General features: G+C 33.5%; 1 protein-coding gene across 2 annotated transcripts in view; it reads right to left on the bottom strand.

Annotated features, from left to right (window-relative positions):
• Positions 1 to 21,806, bottom strand: part of LOC145664063 (kin of IRRE-like protein 3) — a 522,782-nt gene that overhangs the window by 15,123 nt on the left and 485,853 nt on the right. For both annotated transcript variants that reach the window (XM_081730403.1, XM_081730404.1), the window contains 2 exons: positions 7,158 to 7,421; positions 739 to 881 (listed from right to left, as the gene is read on the bottom strand). In XM_081730403.1, the coding sequence (XP_081586529.1) occupies positions 739 to 881; positions 7,158 to 7,421 (407 nt within the window). The remainder of the gene's footprint in view (positions 1 to 738; positions 882 to 7,157; positions 7,422 to 21,806) is intronic.

The following is a 21,806-nucleotide window of genomic DNA, read 5'->3' as shown; positions in this document are numbered from 1 at the left end:
GAGATGCTGGTTGCAACGTGTGAACGCGTGGCTTGCAAGCAGCGAAAAGTTGGAGAAATACGAATTATCAAAGACTTCCGAAAATGCATTGACAAACTGCTTGAATTAGTGAATAATAATTCATATTGCTCTCTTTGTTGAGGCGTTGCACTTCTTGCAAAGCAGTATCATAATACATGTCATTTGAAGTAACGCTGCATGCTTCTCATATATCATGGCACGACTGTAACAAATTACGTTATAATATGAGTGATAATTTCACTTTTATAAGTAAAACTATGGGCGAGCAAAATCCCTCTGAAAAAGTGTATGGTGGTACAACTGATATATGTGAAGTGTATGTGGATTCATATTGGAAATCAATATAAAATAGTAAGAAATTTTATTTTTTTAATGATTTGTTTTCAGAAGATCTGCACAAATACTATTTTGAAGAAATATAGAATGTTCACTTCTAATTTACTAGTGTGGGGAATATAATAATTTCATGAATAATATTTACTCTTTCAAAATGAAAACCACCCTTGAATTTATCAGTAGTATGGGAGAGAAAGATTCTATTTCCGATGAGTGCTTAAGAGTGTGATGGAGTGCGGATCTAATGTTAAGCTACCGCTACATACCTCTTTTAACCTCGTTGTTAAAATAAGACACTAAACTTCAATAATTAACTAAGAAAATGTGTTAAAATAGAAAAGCATTAATATTTAGTGTTAAAATCCTTACTAATATACTTACAAAAGTCCCTGAGAGACGTTCTACTTTGGGCTGCAGGGAAGATGGTTCCGTCGCACGAATGATGGTGGTTTGGAAATTACAATCAAAACAGGAAGGTTTCTCAAACAACAGCTCGCTACGATCTACCGATTCTACAGCCAGATCTGAAATCAAAAACACATGCAATATAGAACTTGTGAGATTTAAGAAGAACCAACAGTATTTTAAAAAAAATCAATTTCACAGTACAGAATATGAAAATAACAACAACAAATGTCCTTTCTGTTTATCAAAAAAATTAAGTTGAGTTTTCTCTTCCTAAGGCACAACATAGCTGTTGTCTTCGCAGCCCGTTGTTTTATATGAAACGTATTTTTCGTGTTTCTTTGGGAAGAACACAGATTTTAATGAACTCTATTTTCTAGCAGTCTTTTCCACTTGGAGGTCCGCAAAATCCTTATAAATTACTGGTTTTACGAAATTGAGTTCGTTATAATTCCCATTATAGTCTGAGTCAATGACAGCTGACGCAATGGTTTATCTACGTGTAACCAGTTCAGCCCGCAACAGACAGTGTTGAATCGTGGATGCGCACAAGTCCACACCCACTATAGTACTCTACCGTAGAGTTAATACTCTGAACAAAACTGTATGGTCCGTTACGTTCATGCGGACAAGATGGTGGTTATTCCTTGGTGTGGTCACATTGCGTGGACCCACTCTCTACAGTGTACGGTTCTCTTCTATACATCGTTTACACACATGCACCATTTTCGTAACAGCATGCTCTGTACGAGCTGAAATGTAACGGTATCACGTATCTGTTTCCCGCAGATTGATCATTCTGTCCCTTTCGAACACATTCAAACACTGATAGTAGGCCTTTTTGACGTTGACTAGACTTACAGACATTTTCTTTTACGTTTCCACTTCGTTCGATGATTCTTCACTGACTGAGTGTAACGTAGCAATACCACTAGCGAAAGCGCAACGCTAATACAAGAGGGAACACTGCTGAGTCTCACGCATCCGCCATTTATTCCTAAACTTAACCACTTATCGTTAGCATATTGTTCTACTCATCCTCCAATTTTGGCATAATTCGGATCATTCTTTCTGAGTGTTGTAATTTTTACACACGGTAGTGTTTAAGCGCGAGATTAAGAACCTTTTTGATAATACATTTATGCCATTACACATGTGCCAAATATTTTTATTTTTCTTATTATCTTCAACTTCAATGATTTTAACTTTCAAAAAATTCCATTTCTTTGTTCTTAAACCTGTTGCAAGCTTCCCGCTTGATGACAACATAAGTTTGTGTTGTCCTATCGTTCTCTTTTGTAGCCAAAGAGGTTTAGCTTGTTTTTCTCTTCGCTGCTAGTTTAATGTAATTCTGGTTGACCATGATTTATTCCTATGCATTTTTCGAGTACCCCAAAGTTTCTTTTGCTAAAATTTTAATGTCATATCTAATTTCAACTCAACTATTCTCAACACTAGTGCATTCGAAATCAACTAAAACCGAGCATCTATTCGACACTTTACTTTAGTATTTCCCACACGCCGAACCCTCCACTGATCTCCGTTTTCAGACGCTGAATACCACCGATCTTTAAGAGTAATAAAAGAAAATCTATCATTTACTTATTCCACATATTTAATTGGTGACGATATACTACTTGCTTGTATTGTAGTAGTACGACTACAGTACACACACACACACACACACACACACACATATATATATATAAATGCTTGCTTCACAACTGCAATACGGTTTTATAAAATACAACATAGTGAATTTCTTAAAAGAACAATTTGTTACAAAGTTATAACTGCTAAGGAACATAATTCACCAAGTTATGATGTAACTAACATCTGCGGATCGTAAATCCAGACAGTAGTAAATCATGTAGATAAATCCAAATATTTTAAAATAAACGTACTGTAGTTTGAGAAATGTCAATGCATATTGCTTTTCAAATGACATTATATTAAGTTATTACAATATTCTAAATGTTGGGTCAAAATTTTACATCAATCAATTACTCTACAATGTATAACCACTCCAATGACTTTGCTAATAATTCTGCAGGAGTTGCACATAACCAACAAAACTTGTTCTATTAATTCATGAGTCTTGCACAATAGAGTAATATAAGCATGTGAATCGTGCGGCAAGTGGCAGCAGGTATGCCGACAGATAGCAACATAATTCATTGACACGAGATTGACTGTCAGTGAATTATGTTGTCTCACCAACCGCGTTATATCTAAAAGGCTGTGGGACCCAAGATTCTCCATTCTAAGCAACCCATGACACGAAATTGTCCTATAGTTTCTTTGTGAACCATGTTTTCTCAAATGGTTGTGATACCCAAGATCATCCGTTCTAAGCAGCCCATGATACAAAATTGACTTATAGCCTCTTTGCCAACCATGTTTTCTCTAAAAGGTTGTCGTTCCTAGGATCATTCATTCTGAGCAGGCCATGACACGAAACCGACCTACAGCCTCTTTGCCAACTGCGTTATCCCTAAAAGGTTGTGCTGCCCACAATTCTCCACTCTGAGCAGCCCATGACACGAAATTGACTTATAACCTCTTTACCAACCACGTTTTCTCAAAAAGGTTGTGTTACCCATGATTATCAATTTTAAGCAGCCCATGACACGAAATTGACTTATAGCCTCTTTGCCAACCATGTTTTCTCTAAAACGTTGTGGTACCCAAGATAATCTATTCTGAGCAGCCCATGACACGAAATTGATTTATAACCTCTTTGCCAACCACGTTTTCTCTAAAACGTTGTGGTACCCAAGATAATCTATTCTGAGCAGCCCATGACACGAAATTGATTTATAGCCTCTTTGCCAACCACGTTCTCTGTAAAAGGTTTTATGTGGTTCTCCTGCTAAATGCTAAAGTCTCATTAGATTGTTTGTTTTCTTGAAAAAAGTTATCCACACGCAAGCAAGTGGAGTAAATTTGGAACCCCTGACAACATTACCATAACTTTGACGTCACTTGTAAGCAACAAAATATAATAAATCAATTATTTATTTATTTATGTTAGTTTACCTTTTTCATTCATCTTTCTTTCTATTACATTGTTTTCATCAACATGTTATTCTAACTATATAAATATTGAAAGTAATTATACTATGATCATTTGTGTTTAATACTTCTTCCCAATGCCATTGTTCAGGTACTCTAAAATGATCAAACAATACACTGTAGGCTATATTATTATTAAACTGTATTATTAACCTTTTAGCTTTCCATAATTATAATTATCAACACTGACAAAATGCAAAGTGTTGTTGTTTATAAGCATTGCCAGAATAAATACAGCTTAAATAACATGAGTGACGCACACACACACACACACAATCACATAAATACAGTTTATATTGAATTATTGTTGTAACAATTAATTAAGCACTGAAAATGACTGTAAAAGTCCTTTATTACCTGTTCTAACTAGAATCAGTTGTTTAATCTCCAAATGCTTGACGTACTAACATTAAACAAACAAACATTTAATGCAAAAACATTGCGTATTTTAGATAGATCGCGCATCATTAGACATTCTTTGTGATACAATATTTTGTTTTGCATGCAATGATTCCTTTCTTTTTAAGAAAGGAAAAAAATAAAATGAAATTTATTTGAAACATTTTTGAAAAAAAATACAGATATTGTGAGAAAAAATAACGTTAACACCTACCTTTTTAGGCTTCCAAACTATATGCTATGCATAAATAGACGAAATCCTACATATCAACTATAACTGTTTGTCCGCCTATCTGTCTGTCAACATGCATTAATGGCAAAAAGGGTAATTATTTTGTCCGCCTATCTGTCTGTTAACAAGTATTATGGCAGAAAGGGGTAATTAGCTTGTCCGCCTATCTGTATGTCAACAGGCATTACGGCAAAAAAAGGGTAACTAGTTCCTCGGTCCATCTGTCTGTCAACAAGCATTGTGGCAAAAAGGGGTAATTAGTTTGTCTGCCTATCTATCTGTCAACAGGCATTACGGCAAAAAAGTAATTAGTTTGTCCGTCTATTGTCTGTCAACAGGTATTACGTCGAAAAAGGGTAATTAGCCTGTCCGTTTATCTGTCTGTCAACAGGCATGATGGCAAACCGACAAATGTTATATACAAAAAATACTTTACATAGTGCAATCTTGAATAAAGATTGTTTTGGTTTAACACGCTTTTAAGGGGATTGGTTTACTTAAACTCTTATATACGTATTTTCCCTATGAGTGTGTCCGTCCATCCATCCGGTAGACAAAATATCTCAAGAAATACTTGATGGATCATAACAAAATTTATTCAGAATTGATACGAACTAAGTTCGTTTCTGGGAGGCGATATTCAAACCAGAACTTGGTTGAAATAATCCAAGTTATTAATTATATGGACAAACATCAGTTTGGGAGACGAATTGCCATGAAAAGATACATAATGAAGCATAGTTTAACGGTCGATCCACACACAAGCACATGTCGCTTGGCAACTCAAATAAATTTTTTCTAAAGTACAGTTTGTTATTACTTTTGCCAACTGAGGTTTATCTGCAAACAGCACGTCTTGTTATCGCACAAAATGATAACAAAAGAGGCCAAAAGATAATTCATTCTGTGGCAACACTTGTTACGTAATCCACGTGGCGACAAGGTTTGGCATCGGATTGCCATAAATGATAAAAAGTAAATCTTTCAGCTGATATGCGTCGTTACCAGGGCTCCAGGGATATTACCAACTTTCCAAAGGCGTAAGTTTGGAACAAAAGTCATATTGTACATTAGGTGGAATATTGAAGGTTCATTCCTCATTCCAGGCGTTCGTGCTTTGGATATAAACTAAACACCGAATAATTACAGAGGGTTTCCATCAATAACTAGAATGTACAGTTTCATATCCACAACTCCGTGAAGCACCGGTCAATGGCAGTTATACAGAAATTCCAGAAATTGTACGAATTTGGATTGGTAAAAAAAAAAGAAAGAAAAAACTCGTATACATCCCAGACCCTATCTATTTAGATAATACTTTGTTTCACATCTTTGCACATTTCCTACAAGAATCATACTTGAAACATTTGACTATGTGGAGTGCGGAATTAGCGAATTTTTCGTATCCGATTCTAACGAATAGTAATGCAGTAATGCTGCGGTTCTTCCCAACAAAATGGACATAAGTTTGCAGAATAAGGCTCCAACTGCAAGTGCAATAAGGCTCCAATGTTTGATATAGTATCAGTGTTGTACACAAGAACCATAGGAACTTATAACGTGTTCACCCTATCTTATATGATTTTAGAAACAATAGTATTATTATATCGGCTGTACCAAAGGCGATGGACTACACCGCCGATGGTTCACTTACACCAAAGACTAAAAGGAGTTCTTTGTGTGTAGGCTACCTCCTCGAAAATCCTCAAAAATTGTTTCAAGAGGTAATCAAACCTCTTCGATTTTATATTGGTTGCTTACCTGTTCTTCTGTGTGGCATCTCAAGGTAGAGTTAAGAGTCTTCATCCCGGCGAAATTAAAATACCGCTAATTTTACAGTAATTATGTGATATCTTCAAATAGATAAAAGATAATCGAAATGTGGAACAAGAGCGTCCTAGACAATATCATTTTACATGAGATACCGTTATCACGACTCACTTATCTGCTTTCGATTTCGAGCCATTTTGAAAATCGGCATTTATTTTTGCGTTTCTAAACAGCTGAAAACGGAAAGCCACTAGGTGACTTGTGATAACGGTACCTCACGCAAAATAATATTGTCTAGGGCGCTCTTGTTCCATATTTCAATTATCTTTTATCTATTTGAAGATATAACATAATTACTGTAAAATTAGTGGTATTTTAATTTCGCCGGGATGAAGACTCTTAAGGTACTAAAGCTATAACAATACTTTTCCTCCGCAGTCACCATGTTTGTAAATAGGTAACATAAATAATCACATAGAGAATAATGCAATCACAAAATTAAAAGGAATATACAATGGAACGAACAAACGAAACCAGTTAGCAACCATAATTAATGCTACTATATTTCTGCTCCTGATGTTGAAACTTGGATCTCAGCTGCAACTTTCAGTGTTTTTTCTCAGTTCAAAGCACGAACATTATGTTGTTCAGTGATGGTCCATTACGTATATTCTATTTAATTTTGTGTCTTTGTTTATTAATAGTTTGTCTGACGCAGTTAGTCACCTAACTCAGCTTAATATAGCCACATACAGCCAAACTATGTGAAGAGTCAAATGCTTTCATCATATCAGTAGGTTATACTTGTAACTATATAGAGATCTTTATGAAACTAAGGGTGGCCAACAAAGACAGATCTCACAACAAAATTGAAGCAGATGGTATTTAGTAGAGAAAACATTTAACAATGTCTACATACCGTATGGCGTGCTGAGTATATCGGGTTGCCTGTCTTCTCCACAGCTATCAGCACTAGGTACTGTTTTCAAAGGATACGAAACTACATAATGGTCATGATTGATGTCCACATGACATGCCTTTTTCTCTGGAGGAGCTTGCCTGCGCCTGCGCACTGCCAATACTACTACCAACACGATTGACAGAAAAGTTAATAGAGCACCAACCAGTAGCGCTACCAACGGTAGAACACTGAGGGAATCCGAGTTCTCTGCCGAAACTGATTCTGAAAAGAAAGAGAGAAAAATATCCAAAAGAAGTCTTCCGACCTAGTACGAGATTCATTTATATTAACGTTTATATTAAGTACTTGTCTACAGTAAAAAAAAAAAAAACGAAATCTTTCAGTTTAACGATTCACAATTATGCTCTTAATTTTAATGCATCTGTTTTACAGTAAATTGTGTACGTATGAAGGTATCAATGAACCAAAAGTTGTTTCACTCGCTCTCGGCTCTTGATTTTCCCTTATACAAATTATATAATGGTAATAATGTAACGAAATTTGCTACAGATATACCTTGGTATGTGATAAGCATGCTGACGTTATTCATTGGAGATGTCGCCACATCTTAGTACAAGGTGATCAGACGTCCCGTTTTAGCCGGGACAGTCCCTTTTTTCAACCGTTGTCCCGTTTTTTTCTGATTCTCAAACGGGACGCCTAAATGTCCCGTTTTTAAGCAAAAATGACCCATGTGTCCCGTAATTATTAATCAAAATATAAATGGTCAATGCAAATTCCACACTTTTCCGTACCAACACTCATTGGGAAGGTTCAGTCGTGTATGGAACTTCTGAATGTTCAAATGGGAATTCAGTGTTCTGTGGTTTAAGTGGGAATTTAATGGATTCTGAATATTCAAGAAGTTAGAAGCATTGTTGGGTAGTACTTAAATTAGAAACACTGTGTTATCTCTCTTACTTGTGTATTTTGTAAATTGAAAACACTACTGAGTCCCAATATCTCTCTTACTTGTGTATTTTGTAAATTGAAAACACTACTGAGTCCCAAAATGCAATCTGAAAGTCAGATATTTACTTCCCCCCTCGTCGATTCGTATGCGTCCCGTTTTTGCAAGTAAAAATTCTGGTCACCTTGTCTTAGTAGTTTTTGCATAGGTATGTGGGTGTGTATGGATATTCTGGTATTCATCTTTTAAACCCACTTGAAAATGGAATTCATAAGGTTTTACTCCACCGAAGCTTTTATTAGGGGACACACTGAAAGGAAATATAAATTCCAACATCGTAAAGGCTAACAAGGAATCGTAAAACAATGTTAGGCGGAAAATTGGCTTGTAGTCACTGATTTACATTGGTGGCTATCTTCTGTACGATGGAAAGATTCAAGCGAAAATCAGAAGCTTAGAGCGAGTGAAATAACCTGTATAATGCTGGTTTAGTGTAGAATATAGTTATAGTTTGAAATCAAAAGTATGGAGTCTGTGACGTCAAAATTTGATGAACTTGGAAGCTTGTTATAGGTTAACATAACATTCTAATAACATTATTACAACAATTGATTACTGCTGTCTTCCGCGATTGACGATATGATGGTTTGTAACAAGTTTTACCTATGGCCGCTAACTGTTTTAAATCATTGAAGTGGGGTTAGAGAAATCTAACAATGGCATACGGAAAGTCAGTTCTTGAGGAAAGTACGTCGGCAAAAATTACAATTTTATCCCTACAAACTAAAGAGAGAGAAAAATATCTAATGTAGTAATTTTTGTATGCAACCTTCTAAAACTGTATGAAGATTTCTTTTTTTTAGTATGTGGTGGTTTGCGTTCTTTCAAGAACCGCCATTGGGCAAACACTAGTTTTCAACTAAGTATTTAACAAGATAAAAAAAGCCCATTTTTATTTACGCGATAGTAGTTCTTATAATAATTTCCATGAAACGGTTAACAAACATAAGTAAGTAAACATAAGTATTGTAGTGTAAGTAAAGCTGGGATGTAAACCTAGAATAGAATTTTAAAATAACATATTGGAGAAAGTCTTGTAAATATTATTGGTTCTGACCAGTGAGATAAATTATATTTTATTCGAGATATTTGTGCCTTTGGGTTTGCTTCTACAAATACAAAAGTAAATCAATATATAGAATCATGTGTTCTAAACACGTAACTAGCGTCTGCATGAAAATAAAGCTTAACCTTCAACAACGTAGAAATAACAGCTAGGGAAAAATGTATAAAATATGTCATGTAAATTTACAATAGAAATCTTACATGCATGAGGTAGTGACCAAAAAGATCTAGAAGTAAATAGATTTCTCTAGCGTGAAAACAATCCAGACTTAAGTCATTCTAAATAATTATGATTTATTCTCACAATTTATACATCGTAGTTAACGAAATTGTACAACATGGTACCTTACTTAAAAGTGTAAGAAGGCACTATACCAAAGCTCGCCGTCTGTCAAGATACATAAAGTTATCAGCAAAGTGAAGAGTTGCAAATAAATAGAGAAAAAACTGTCCCATCAAACATACACGACAGGGATGGGACCAACCAAATTTTCATAAACTAAGGGAAATTTCCCCAACATACAGAAATTCAACAACAAAAATTTTAAAAATTAGGGGGAAAAGTTGAGTGGAACTTCATTCCATCCTAATGTTCACAATCTGAAAGAAATTCTACATCTGATATCCAAATTTACAAAATGGTGGAAAACGATGAGTAAGGCCTTAACTCAATGTTGGTAGACTGAGAGAAATTTCGTATTGTATGGAATTTGATAACTAAATTCATCAAAAGAAGAGAAAAGGCCAGTGAGACCACAACCACAGACTGAAAGAATTTTTTTATATACAAGTTTATTTGATAACATTATTAGCAAATAGGGGGGAAAAGGAAACTTCAAGGCAAAATGGTAAACATCCAGCGGAACAAACAAGTTAATTTGTTGACCGAATTTTATGCCCCGTTATCCTCCTAATTTCTATTGAGAAGAACCGATACTTAAATCCTATTTAGTTCCGTTGAAAAACTCATTTTTTGAGGTCCTGACAAATGACTAACAGTTCTTTCACCAGTACTCTGTTTCAGGATAGTAATATCGAGAGAGAGGACAGATCATAGGAATTACATAAGATCAAATACCACATATTACATAAGTATATACAGTATTTTTTAAAAATGGCTTTCGTGGTTAGAGTTGTCTTCTGCACCTACAACAAACATTAAGGAAACCTTATGTAAAAGATTTCCTTTTATTTTATTGGTATATCCATGGAACACGTTAGATATGTTTTACAACCATTTTATTTCGAATATTTTTAGCATATAACGAAATAGTTAGCATCTTGTTGTGAGTACGAGTAAGCCATTGTTAGGTAAACGACCACTATTTTCAATCTAGGAAAAATTTAGCAATAAAATAGAAGGTTCTCTTTTCTGTCGTTGGTAAGAAATTTGAGTGAGAAAATGTACGAACACTGTCTTAACCATGGCTCTCTAAGTCTCTCCTGACACAGTTGGAAAGATTAGAAGTGATATATATTTGGCGTTTATCATTAGGTATGAGACGAAAGAAATTTCTCTATATAAAAGGAATTCTGGCTGACTGACTAACTGATTAACATCCGGCCCAAACCCTCTTAAGATAAGGGATGATCTTGCGATTATTGTAATAAGATATATTATATATATGCCCATTAATCTAAAATAATTAGATGCATTTTTCATTTTCAGCGTTTTTAGATACTTAGAATGGAATAAAATCGGGGTAGGAGTGCTTCCATAAGATGCTCATAGAAGACGTATGAATTTATTACTCAAGTTAAGGTGAAGAAGGAAGAAACGAAAAGTATCGCCTACAATAACAAGTGAAGGTATCAAGGTATTGCCTACACTAACAAGGAAGAATTTTCGAGTGTGAGAAATTAGAAAAAACTGTTGAAAAAGAATAGCCTTTATTGATGCATGCTAAAGAGACTTATAAAATTCCACCATTGAAGGTGGAGAAATTATAGAGCTCTGAATTATGTTGGAGATTTGGAGAAGTTATTTTGCTAGTTTTGAGTTAGTAAATATTTCCATAATAGTAAATATTTCCATATAATTGGTCGTGTGCTTTATGTTGGAGTTGTCCCAGGTACGATTTCCGGTAGGTCTACCGGTCTCGAAAAGAAACCGGTAATATTTCGAGATCCAACTTTAAACTGTAGTTCCTATTTCATGTAACCTTGTATTGAGAAGATAGTTGAAGAACAATAAAATAATTACCTATTTACCTACTCCTCTTACTTACGATTATTTACAATTAATGATTTCTAGAACAATATAATACACATTCCACATGTATAAAGGGCAATTACCTCGCCAAATAGCATTAAACCTCAAGTTTGTGGCTTATACACGTGACTGATAAGAAAGACGTATATTTGGCAACACACCATTTCCATCATAGATATTTTGCCATTATCGGCAGGTCAGCTGCCGCTGGTACTTTTTGTATTTGAAGATAAGTCACATTTGAGTTGATAGGTGAAAAGTTGTCTACCATTCAGTTAAATGAAACTAGTTAAAAGTTTTTATAACTTCTACGGAAGAATTTCATGCAAAAGAACTATGTAGCTACATTGTTCGCGTTAAACTACAAGTTAAGGCGGCAGACTACTAAATATTTTTGAAAAACTAATATTTTTTTCTTTTGCCCCTTTTTCGTAAGTGGAAAGAGGTAATAAAATGTAACTTCCCACAATAATAGATAATGTTATTCTACACCAGACAATACGAATCGGAAAAATTTTCACTGTTGCCATCCATAGAAATTACAGTGTGACCAGAATTTGAATTACTCAAAAATCTAGGTTAAGGCAACGACTAGAAAAATGAACTCAACGGTAATTGGTGACTTATCATGCTGTCTATGTTCCTCGTTTACTACTTTTTAAATAATATTTCTATTTATTTAATAAAACTTACATAAATTATTTCAAAATAAATAAGTTATTACAAAATAAATAGAAACATTATTTTAAAAATAGTAAACAAGGAACATAGACAGCATGATAAGTCATCAACTACTGTTGAGTTCATTTTTCTAGTCGCTGCCTTAACCTATATTTTTGAGTAATTCAAATTCTGGTCACACTGTAATTTCTGTGGATGGCAACACTGAAAATTCTTCCGATTCCTATTTTCTGGTGTAGAATAACATTATATATTATTGTGGTAAGTTACATTTTATTACCTCTTTTCACTTACGAAAAACGGGCAAAAGAAAAATTATTAGTTTTTCAAAAATATTTAGTAGTCTGCCCGCTTAAACAATTTCCTTATTACGCTAGTTGCAGCTAATGTGTTGTTTCTTCTAAAATTACTGAAAAATTATGAAGTGATACATAAAGGAATGCAGGTGAAATATGAAATCTCTTCTGAAATTGGGAACACGTAAGCTCAGTGGTAGAGCGCTTACCTCTGGTGCGTGGAGTCCCTGGTTCGATCCCGGTAAAGTTAATTTGTAGTGGACAACATCGTGCACGTTACTTGTCTCGGAGTTTTCCTTTTTCTCCTACATTCTTGTTCCACCAATTGTCCAATCATCATTCACTCGAATTAATCATCCGTCCCCATTAGTCTAAAAGCCATAATTGTGGAGCGTTAAACTAAAAGATTTCATTTAATTTTCTGAAATTCGCCCCTTCAAAAAAAAAAAAAAAAATACATAGCACGACTTCTAAATAGTTGCATGTATATTTATGTGACTTGTTCATGGTATGTGTACATATATGCGGCTCGTAGATGTATATAATGTTTCCGCGTATATACGTATGTGCATTTCGTAAGTATACGAGCTTGATGTATGTTTGCTGCCTCTGCATAGTACGCATGTGGTTTATTCATAGGTATATGTTCATATATGCGACTCATACATGGATATATATTCATGTTTGCGGCTTTCACACACACGCACACACACACACACACACACACACACACACACACATATATATATATATATATATATATATATATATATATATATATATATGCGCATGAAGTGTGCCATTTATATAGAGAGTGTTTCAAAACAACACCGACAACGTTTGAAAGGTGATTCCTGACACCAAGATAAGACAAAAAGTATAGGTAAACCTGGGTGCACAAATGCTTCCTTTTGGAGTTATAGACTGCCAAAACATATAAAAATGAACTTTAAAGGTCCATAGCTCCAAAACTATGGGACCTACCGTAGTCGGGTCAAGACTTCACTCAGAAACTAACACGTGCCATTTCTAAAAATACATGTTTCAGAATCCTAAGATACTCACGAAGCAATTTTTATAGAAGAGGTTTGGCTACGGTAACATAATTTGAAGTACTCTCCAATTGCCTCTATAAAAATTGCTGCAGAAGTACAGCAGGATTCTGAACATGGATATTTCGATAGAGCACATACTAGTTCCTAAGTGAAGTTTTGATCCGACTACGGTAGGTCCCATAGTTTTGGAGCTATGGGCCTTTAAGGTCCATTTTTCATGTTTTCGGCATCCTATAACTGCGAAAGGAAGCATTTGTGCACCCAGGATGGTCTATACATTTTGTCTTATCTTGGTGTCAGGAATCACCTCCCAAACATTGTCGGTGTTGTTTTGAAACACCCTGTATAATTGCGTCTAGATATATTGAACTTATCCATTCTCATGCGTGGATATGTGAAGTATGCTTCTTTATTTAAACACGCTATACAAGATTATCGCTTTCCACTACGCTACCTGTCACTTCCAAGACAATAGTGAAAACATTAAATACAAAAAAAAAAGTTAATAGTATATAAAGAGAACAAAATAGTATCTACAAAACGCGTATAAATTAATTATGATTTATTAGTAAGTCTTTTGTTTTAAGTCATAAATCTTGATGTCCTCCTATGACGTCTCAAATTTCTTATAAAATATGTTAAGAATAACTATAAAAACATTTAATAACATTATATAAATGTTATATTACTAACTTTCAAAATATATATAATTTTTAATTGCTATTGGAATATTTAAGAAAAATAGAAAAAAACATAAAAGTTAATTTAGTAATGGGAAGAAAAACGAAAATGTGAATAGGGATTGTGAAAGGAATATATTTTATAAGCTGAATGGGAAGCTAAGAGAAAAGAAAATATAATATAAATGAGGTAATGAAAAGAAAGGTAAAATTAAAAGTGAATGTTTTAAGAGAAAAAATAAGGAAAAGAAAGGGAAGAATGCGAATCTTAGTAATTGGGAAAGAAAAGGGAGAAAGTAAATAGTAGTAGTAAATGGAAAAGAAGAGTGAATGGGGCAGTTGAGAGAAAAGAAAAGTAGATAGGGAGTAGAAAAAAGAGAAAGAAGAAAACTGAATTATACTGAAAAGAAATTAAAAGAGGATAGAAAAAAAGAAAGTAAATAGTAGTAGCGAAGAGAAAAGAAGTTTGTGAAGTACTTAAGAGGAAAGAAAAGAAATAGTGAATGAAGTAGTGATAAAAAGGAGAAAAGTAAGAAATAATAGTGGATAATATTGAAAAGAAAATAAAATCAAAGGAAATATGAATAGTGTGGAATAATGAAATATGAGTAGTGAAAGGGGAAAAAACTCAGTGAAGTAGATAAGAGAAACAAGTGAATTGGATAGTGAAAAGAAAAGACAAGTAAAGTAAATAGTACTGAGAAGATAATAAAAGAAAAACCGGAAAAGTAAAGAGAACGAGGTATTGAAAACACTTAAATTCCCATATAAAAAATATGTATATATCATTAGCCTAATTAATTCTATATGAAATATTTATATACAAATTATTTCGTACGTAGGTAGAAATTTGAGATTTTAATCACGGTACCCAAGAGAGCGTAACACAATATATAATTACTTACAGTAAAATAATACATTGGTAGACCTCATTACACACTGAGCAGTACATAATATAGAACTAAATGATCTCATTAACTGTCATGGTATCAATGTTAATTATAGTTATTTTTGAAAATGATAATTATTCCACCCTAAAGTTATACACGCTTAATGTGGGAGAGAAACTCATTTTATTATTAGAATGGTCTCTTTATTTCAATAAATTGTGAATGTGTGTGTGTGTGTGTGTGAATGTAGCACCGTATGTATTTAAATACTGTTTGTGAATGGTTGGCATTATTACTTTTAATTTTTTTTTTAACTAATAGTACACATATCCATTGAGATTACAGAGTTTGAAAAGTCATATAAAACGGAGCTATTCATTTATTCTTTCCCATGTTTTCAAATTCTAATTAACTAAATTAATTACTATAAAGTTAATGCAAGTCGTGTATTTAATTAATTCAGTGTTTGGTTATGTTAAATTAGATGTATTTTTATACGTGAAATTTGCATAATCATGATTAGTTTGAGATCTATTGATAGTTCATGATACCTGTTGAAATACTTTTTATAATACGAAATGAGCTTTAATTCAAGCGATTAAAATACGTTTAATATTGAGCTACTGCGGAAGTTCGCATTTCCTTTGTCGTCTATGTTGAACCATTTAATATGGTATCTCCTGTTCACATATAAGGCTATTCCCGAAATACACTTCCACTTTCAACCTTACGGATTGGTACTGATGTTCTATATATGCCTGTACAGGAGATCATGGTTCAACTTCTGGCTGAAGCTCAAGTGGCTCGAATCAAGTATCAAATCGTATGTCTCATATAATCTTAATCCTAAGAAACAAGGTAAACTAAATCAATCAATCATCTGAAACTTTTAATTGGATATGCCTTTCGTTAAAGCAACTTTTAACCAGTTTAGATCTCACAATACAGAAAATTATTCGATTTCCATTGCACCCAATTTGGATTGCCTCTGCCAGCTATGGAAAGACGTATGTGCTTGCTACCGTAAGCAGAAGTTGTGTTTGTAGTTGTAGATTTGTGAGTGTAACTATTCTATCGGCCTTGTTTCCATTCTGTACTAATACACAATAACACAATGAGCAAGGCTATGTGATAATATGTAAAAAAAAAAAAAACACTATCACGTAACAGTTTCAACACAATAACTGTGTCTTCATCAGACTTCCACTCCTTCTCTTGAAGTCTGAAGTCTGATGAATACACAATTATTGTGTTGAAACTGTTACGTGATAGTGTCTTTTACATATTATCACATAGCCTTGCTCAGTGTGTTATTGTGTATTTGTGAGTGTCATAAAATGGCGCCTAAATTAAACGGTTACTGCGAAGGACAAACAATTACCCTTTTGGTACTCGCTTTCCCTACGTACGACAGTGTCACTGATACGGAAACACTGTCAGGATAATTAATTCACACTCGAGGTTACTACCCCAAGAGCTGTTGTGACTCGTTACCTAAACCAAGAGTTCGGTGCGAAACTATTTCCCACGAAAATCACCAAGGGGGAAGCTTTCATGAAAGTCCCAGCACTGCAAGGGGTCCACCGATTGGCATGTTACGAAAATCAACCGACTAAAAGTGGATTAGACCTGTGCTTCCATTTGCCACTTTCAACTGTTGGAGTAGGTATTCGTAAGTGGCTCAGAGTGAGATGCGTAAGAAACGCTTGCGTACACCACCTATAGTATAATGGATGAGTCATATTTCCACTCACTACTGATTGTCACATTCGGGCGCTGATATACCATGACAGCGATGCCATAGGTCGCTGCAAACATTGTTTGCCATTACTGAGTAAAGGGAGTCTAAGGTTGTTATAGTTTTCAGTTGTGCGAGAAATTTGCCGTTGCGCAAGGTAGGTAGAAACGGGAAAATTGGTGAAAAGCATATTTAGAGTTATATATATTATAATAACTTAGCGGCACAAAATTTCAAAGTACTCAATCCTCCCATTGGCAGTTATTAGAATATGTGATCAGCACTTCGCCAGTCCAATTGTTACCGTTGATGCTGGTGTCCTTGACCGCATCTAGGATCTCGCAAACCTATTCATTTTAAGTAGTTCTTCAATAGTTTTCGTGACACTGTTAGGAATCATATCATATCGCTTTCTATAGGTATAACACATCTAAAGCATAGGTTAACTTGACACTTCATTCACCTAACCAGTTATCTTATACAATTATGACCAATAATGAATAAGATTTGTGTGTGGCATTTTAGGCAGAACAACAATCATTATTTCGCCTAAAATAGCGGACTTCTCTGTCATGGCAGCATAACAATTGGTTAGGGGAAACGATACGATCCGCAACTGAATTCTCACTGACCAGCCGGTAGACAAGAGTGTATATGGTGTCGGTACATACTAATACAGTAATCATATAATTGAGCATGTATTGGATTTTTTTTGGCGTTTAGATCACCAAGCTGCAAAATAATCACATGAACTTCGTGTGATTCTAACACAGTACTAACGTCCATTTAGGTCCGTTTTCAGCATTAAAGTTGAAACTTATGAAGTCATGGTTTACACTTCTTTTTCAACAAATATTAATTATTCTTCTGCCTGTGTATAAAACTTTTGTATACACAAAGAGAGAGAAGAGAGAGAGAGGGAAGAATTCATAATAAAACAAGTGTACAGAGTGAATAACAATTGGGGAAACTTGCTTTAAATAAATGAATCAATACAGAAAGTGAAAACGTGGTATATTGAAACATACATACAAACAAACAAATACGCGAACTGCAAACAAAAGCAGATACCAGGAAAGAGAAGAGAGACGGGAGGGATGGAGGAGAGAAAAAGCAGTCAAGTCAACATGTGATAACATATTTTCGTCATGAACACCATAAATCTTCGAATGAAACACTTTCGGAACACTAGTCCAGTTACAGCTAATTTCCATATTGATGAATCGTGTTTCAGCAGCTGAATACTAAACAACGTTCTGAACATGCTGGATTATATTGTTTTCTACATGCCTACTAAAAAAAGAAGGGAAAAATTGGGAAAATGAAGGTGTTTGAACACAAATTCAATCACTACAATCAGTACTTCTCTGGGATAAATTGCTTTAATTTTTTTTTTTTTCAATTAGAAACATTCATATATTCAATTCAAACATTTAGAAAGGGAATGAGCTTTTGTGATACTTGAAACCACCTTAATTCTTTTAAAATCTCTTCTTTTGAAATAGCGGATTATAAAAAGGATTATAAAAAATTTGCTAACGTTATGAGAAAGTCGTCGTTAATCGAGGTTGTGTGTACTTTTGCCTTATAATTGTGATATTTCGATGATTATTCTAATACTTAAGCATTGAAATTACCGTCGCCGAAAATCTTCATTAAAAGTATTCAGGGGTGGATCCAGGGGAGCAATCTCCCTCCCCCAGAAGAGGACACTTTTTCTTATTTTATATATAAACAAAACCCATACCAGAGTTTGGAACTCTTAAAAGTAGCTCTAAGTGGCAGTATTATAACCCCCCCCCCCAGAAGTCGGTCCTGGATCCGCCCCTGAAGGTATTCGATACGTTAATCTTATCAAAGTTTCAGATTTTAGTGAAAAATTAAACGGTATCCAATACTTAGACTGTCCTTGCTTTACTACCTCGATTTATAAAAGTGAATTATTTTTTCTGGTTTATCGATTTCAAATCTATTGAAATGTCTCTTTCTAGGGAAAAAAAGTAGCTTGTTACGTATAAGCTACAATTTTATTCTGTATAATTTTAATACTGAATAATTAAATATAATTAAGGAAATGTCATAACGAAAATTCCGGTTCGTTTCAAGAAAATGGGCAAATAATTCCCCATACAAGTCAATGAAATATATATATATATAAGTAGGTACTTAACGACGTTAAAGGCAATAATAATCACAAATAAAGTAAAATGTGAGATAGATATTGTATTTGCAGAATATAATTATCCATACTAACAACTATCTCAGAGATCTCTTGAGAAAAATCTATTATTATTATTATTATTATTATTATTATTATTATTATTATTATTATTATTATTATTATTATTATTATTATTATTATTATTATTTCGTTACAAGCTGAGGAAAGAAAGCTTTTCTCAGTTTGTAGCGGTATAATTCTAATTTCTGCCAATGTAACTTTCATCAAAGGGTCCCCACCTTACTTTTTCAATTTTTTTTATACGATAATAAGCCAGAAAAACCTGTTCAACAATTTACGACGTCCTAATTTTGAGCATTCAATTTTTTGCGCTTCATGAAAGATATGATAAAAGCTCGTTCATTTCACAGAATTTCACAGAATCTGGTTTTCTTTCAAGAATGTCAGTAGCAACAACAAAGACAATTTATCCCATTCATGTGATTTTAGTTAACAATATTTTACGTTGTTTTAGGCTTTTCTAGATATAGAAAGGTTTGTGACTTGAAATAATCCCTACAAACGATTTTTTAATTTTTTTTTATTTTATTACTTTTCCTTTGAAATCTTTGAGTTTTACGTCCCACATTTATGCCGGTTAGGCTAAAGGAGACGGTATTACTTTTCCTTATTTTAATTTGAATTAATTACTAAACTAGATTCTACATATGTAGAAACTAAGTCTGCCGTACTTTTGTAGTGAATTAACTCATTCAGTATTAATTTTTCAGTATTGAGGCTGAATGAAATTGGGCCAATAGTTTAACACGCAATGTGAACCTGATATTTTGTTACCGGGAATCTAACTTGAGATCATGCATACAATAAATGCTCAGCTATTCGAAAGTCCTTATAGTTTTGTGCTGTACAATAATGAAGGTGCGAAGTATAAATGGAAATTGATTATTGGATTAATACCACGAAAACGCGAACAAAAATGGTTATTACCCAGAATCTTTCAAGAACTGAAATTATTCCACATTCAAACTTTATGCTAGCTTCCAAAACACGATGATAAAATTAAATTACGAGAAGTCTAAAAGAAGGAGGGTTTTCGAACAGGGCTTTATGGAGAAAACTCATCAGGAACATCCACCTCACACAAGTGGTAAAAGACAGAGAGAAAGAAGGAAATAATTAAGGACTAAAATGATATATTATATTAATCATTCGCCAGTAATTTGAGAGATTACTTAATACTTCACAATTCAAATAACGTGACCTAAGACGAAACCTTGTGGTACTCTTTCACTGACAGTTATTGCTTGTGGTATATAACCAGTTGTATTGCTAGATGTAATATTGCTTCGAAAATGTAGCGTTCACCATAGTAATGCAGCTTAATTGTCAACTTTTTGTTTAACTATTTTGAAGACGTTTAAAATTGATTCATATCAATGAACGAGCAACAATTAAGCTAAAATATGTAAAACTCATTATACATAAAAAGATTACACAAAACAAAGGGGAGAAATTACAGTATATCTAATACTATTCAAAATTATTTACATAAATTGCCATTTAGGTCTGCTGCAATAAATCTAACAAAATGTTATAAAATGTATTTTATAATCATTCTACACAAATATTAAAATTCATAATAAAATGAACAGTTCTAAATATATAATTCTTGAAGTATATATATTTATATCACAAAATTCCACATGCGTTGCAAAACTAACTTATTGAAATTAAATTAACTATCAAACACACAAACATTTATACAAGTTCCATTAACATATGTATTAAAATTATATTAAGGTAACATATAAACATATGTTATTAAAAAGCCGCTCAGAAGCACTTGTATTTTCTGCACTTCCTACAGACACACACACACACACATACGCACATGACATAAACATAAATTGTAAAAATAAAGATAATTTAATAAAATAACTATAGTTTAGATCAAATATTTTCAGATGGTAATTATAATTATAAATTAAAAAATAACTAAATTAAGTGTAATACTCCATGGAATAAAATATAAAATGTTTATTATATTTTAATGTTATTTTAAACGTAATCGAAAAACTTTCTTTATTGTATTAGTTCCTTGGCAACTACCTGGACAATATCATATATATTCTAGAATATTCTCATATACCTGTATACCAATAATTTTACAAAAAAAAAAAAAAAAAAACTTATCACCCATTTATTTCTAAAAGCAAAATTAAAATAGATGTTAATGGTAAAGGAAAATATTCTTTGGCTCTGTCATAGATCTCAACACTATGCCTCAGTTTTCTTCGACTCAATCCCGCTACTTTGTCATATATGTTTGATTAGAGTCCTTTCGCAGTTAAGGGTTCTGTAGTTCTATCTCCGCCAGTGAATACTGCTTACTCGCAGCAAAATTATGGAATTTCATATCGGATTACAATATATTGTTTTTCAGCTGACCAAGGCAAATTATAATAACACGAATTTCTTTAGCTAATAATTGAATTTAGGTTAATTCGTGATAAATTCATTCGTGATAAATTATCTATTAGTATGTTATAGATAGTAAGCTAATCTGGCTCAGAGTAATGATTATGAAATATGCTCTTTTGTAGACACTTACTAAAGTGCTTACTCTGTCAAAATCAAAATGTATGAATCTGCAATATTAAGATGATGAAAATGCGAACAATATTATTTCAATTTGAGTATTCAATTTTGTTATTATTACTTCATTGTCATGTCTCGGATTTAGCAATAAGAGTGTTTAAGAGGTACACTTTTCCTCATTTCGATTACTCTTTTCAAAGTATGCCGTCCTGATAGGATATATCTCCATCTTACTACGTA

Source organism: Thermobia domestica, chromosome 11 (assembly GCF_964235325.1).
Source record: "Thermobia domestica chromosome 11, izTheDome1.hap1.1, whole genome shotgun sequence".
NCBI lineage: Eukaryota > Metazoa > Arthropoda > Insecta > Zygentoma > Lepismatidae > Thermobia > Thermobia domestica.
Note: the sequence above shows the minus strand (reverse complement) of the source record. Positions and strands in the feature narration are given on the sequence as shown.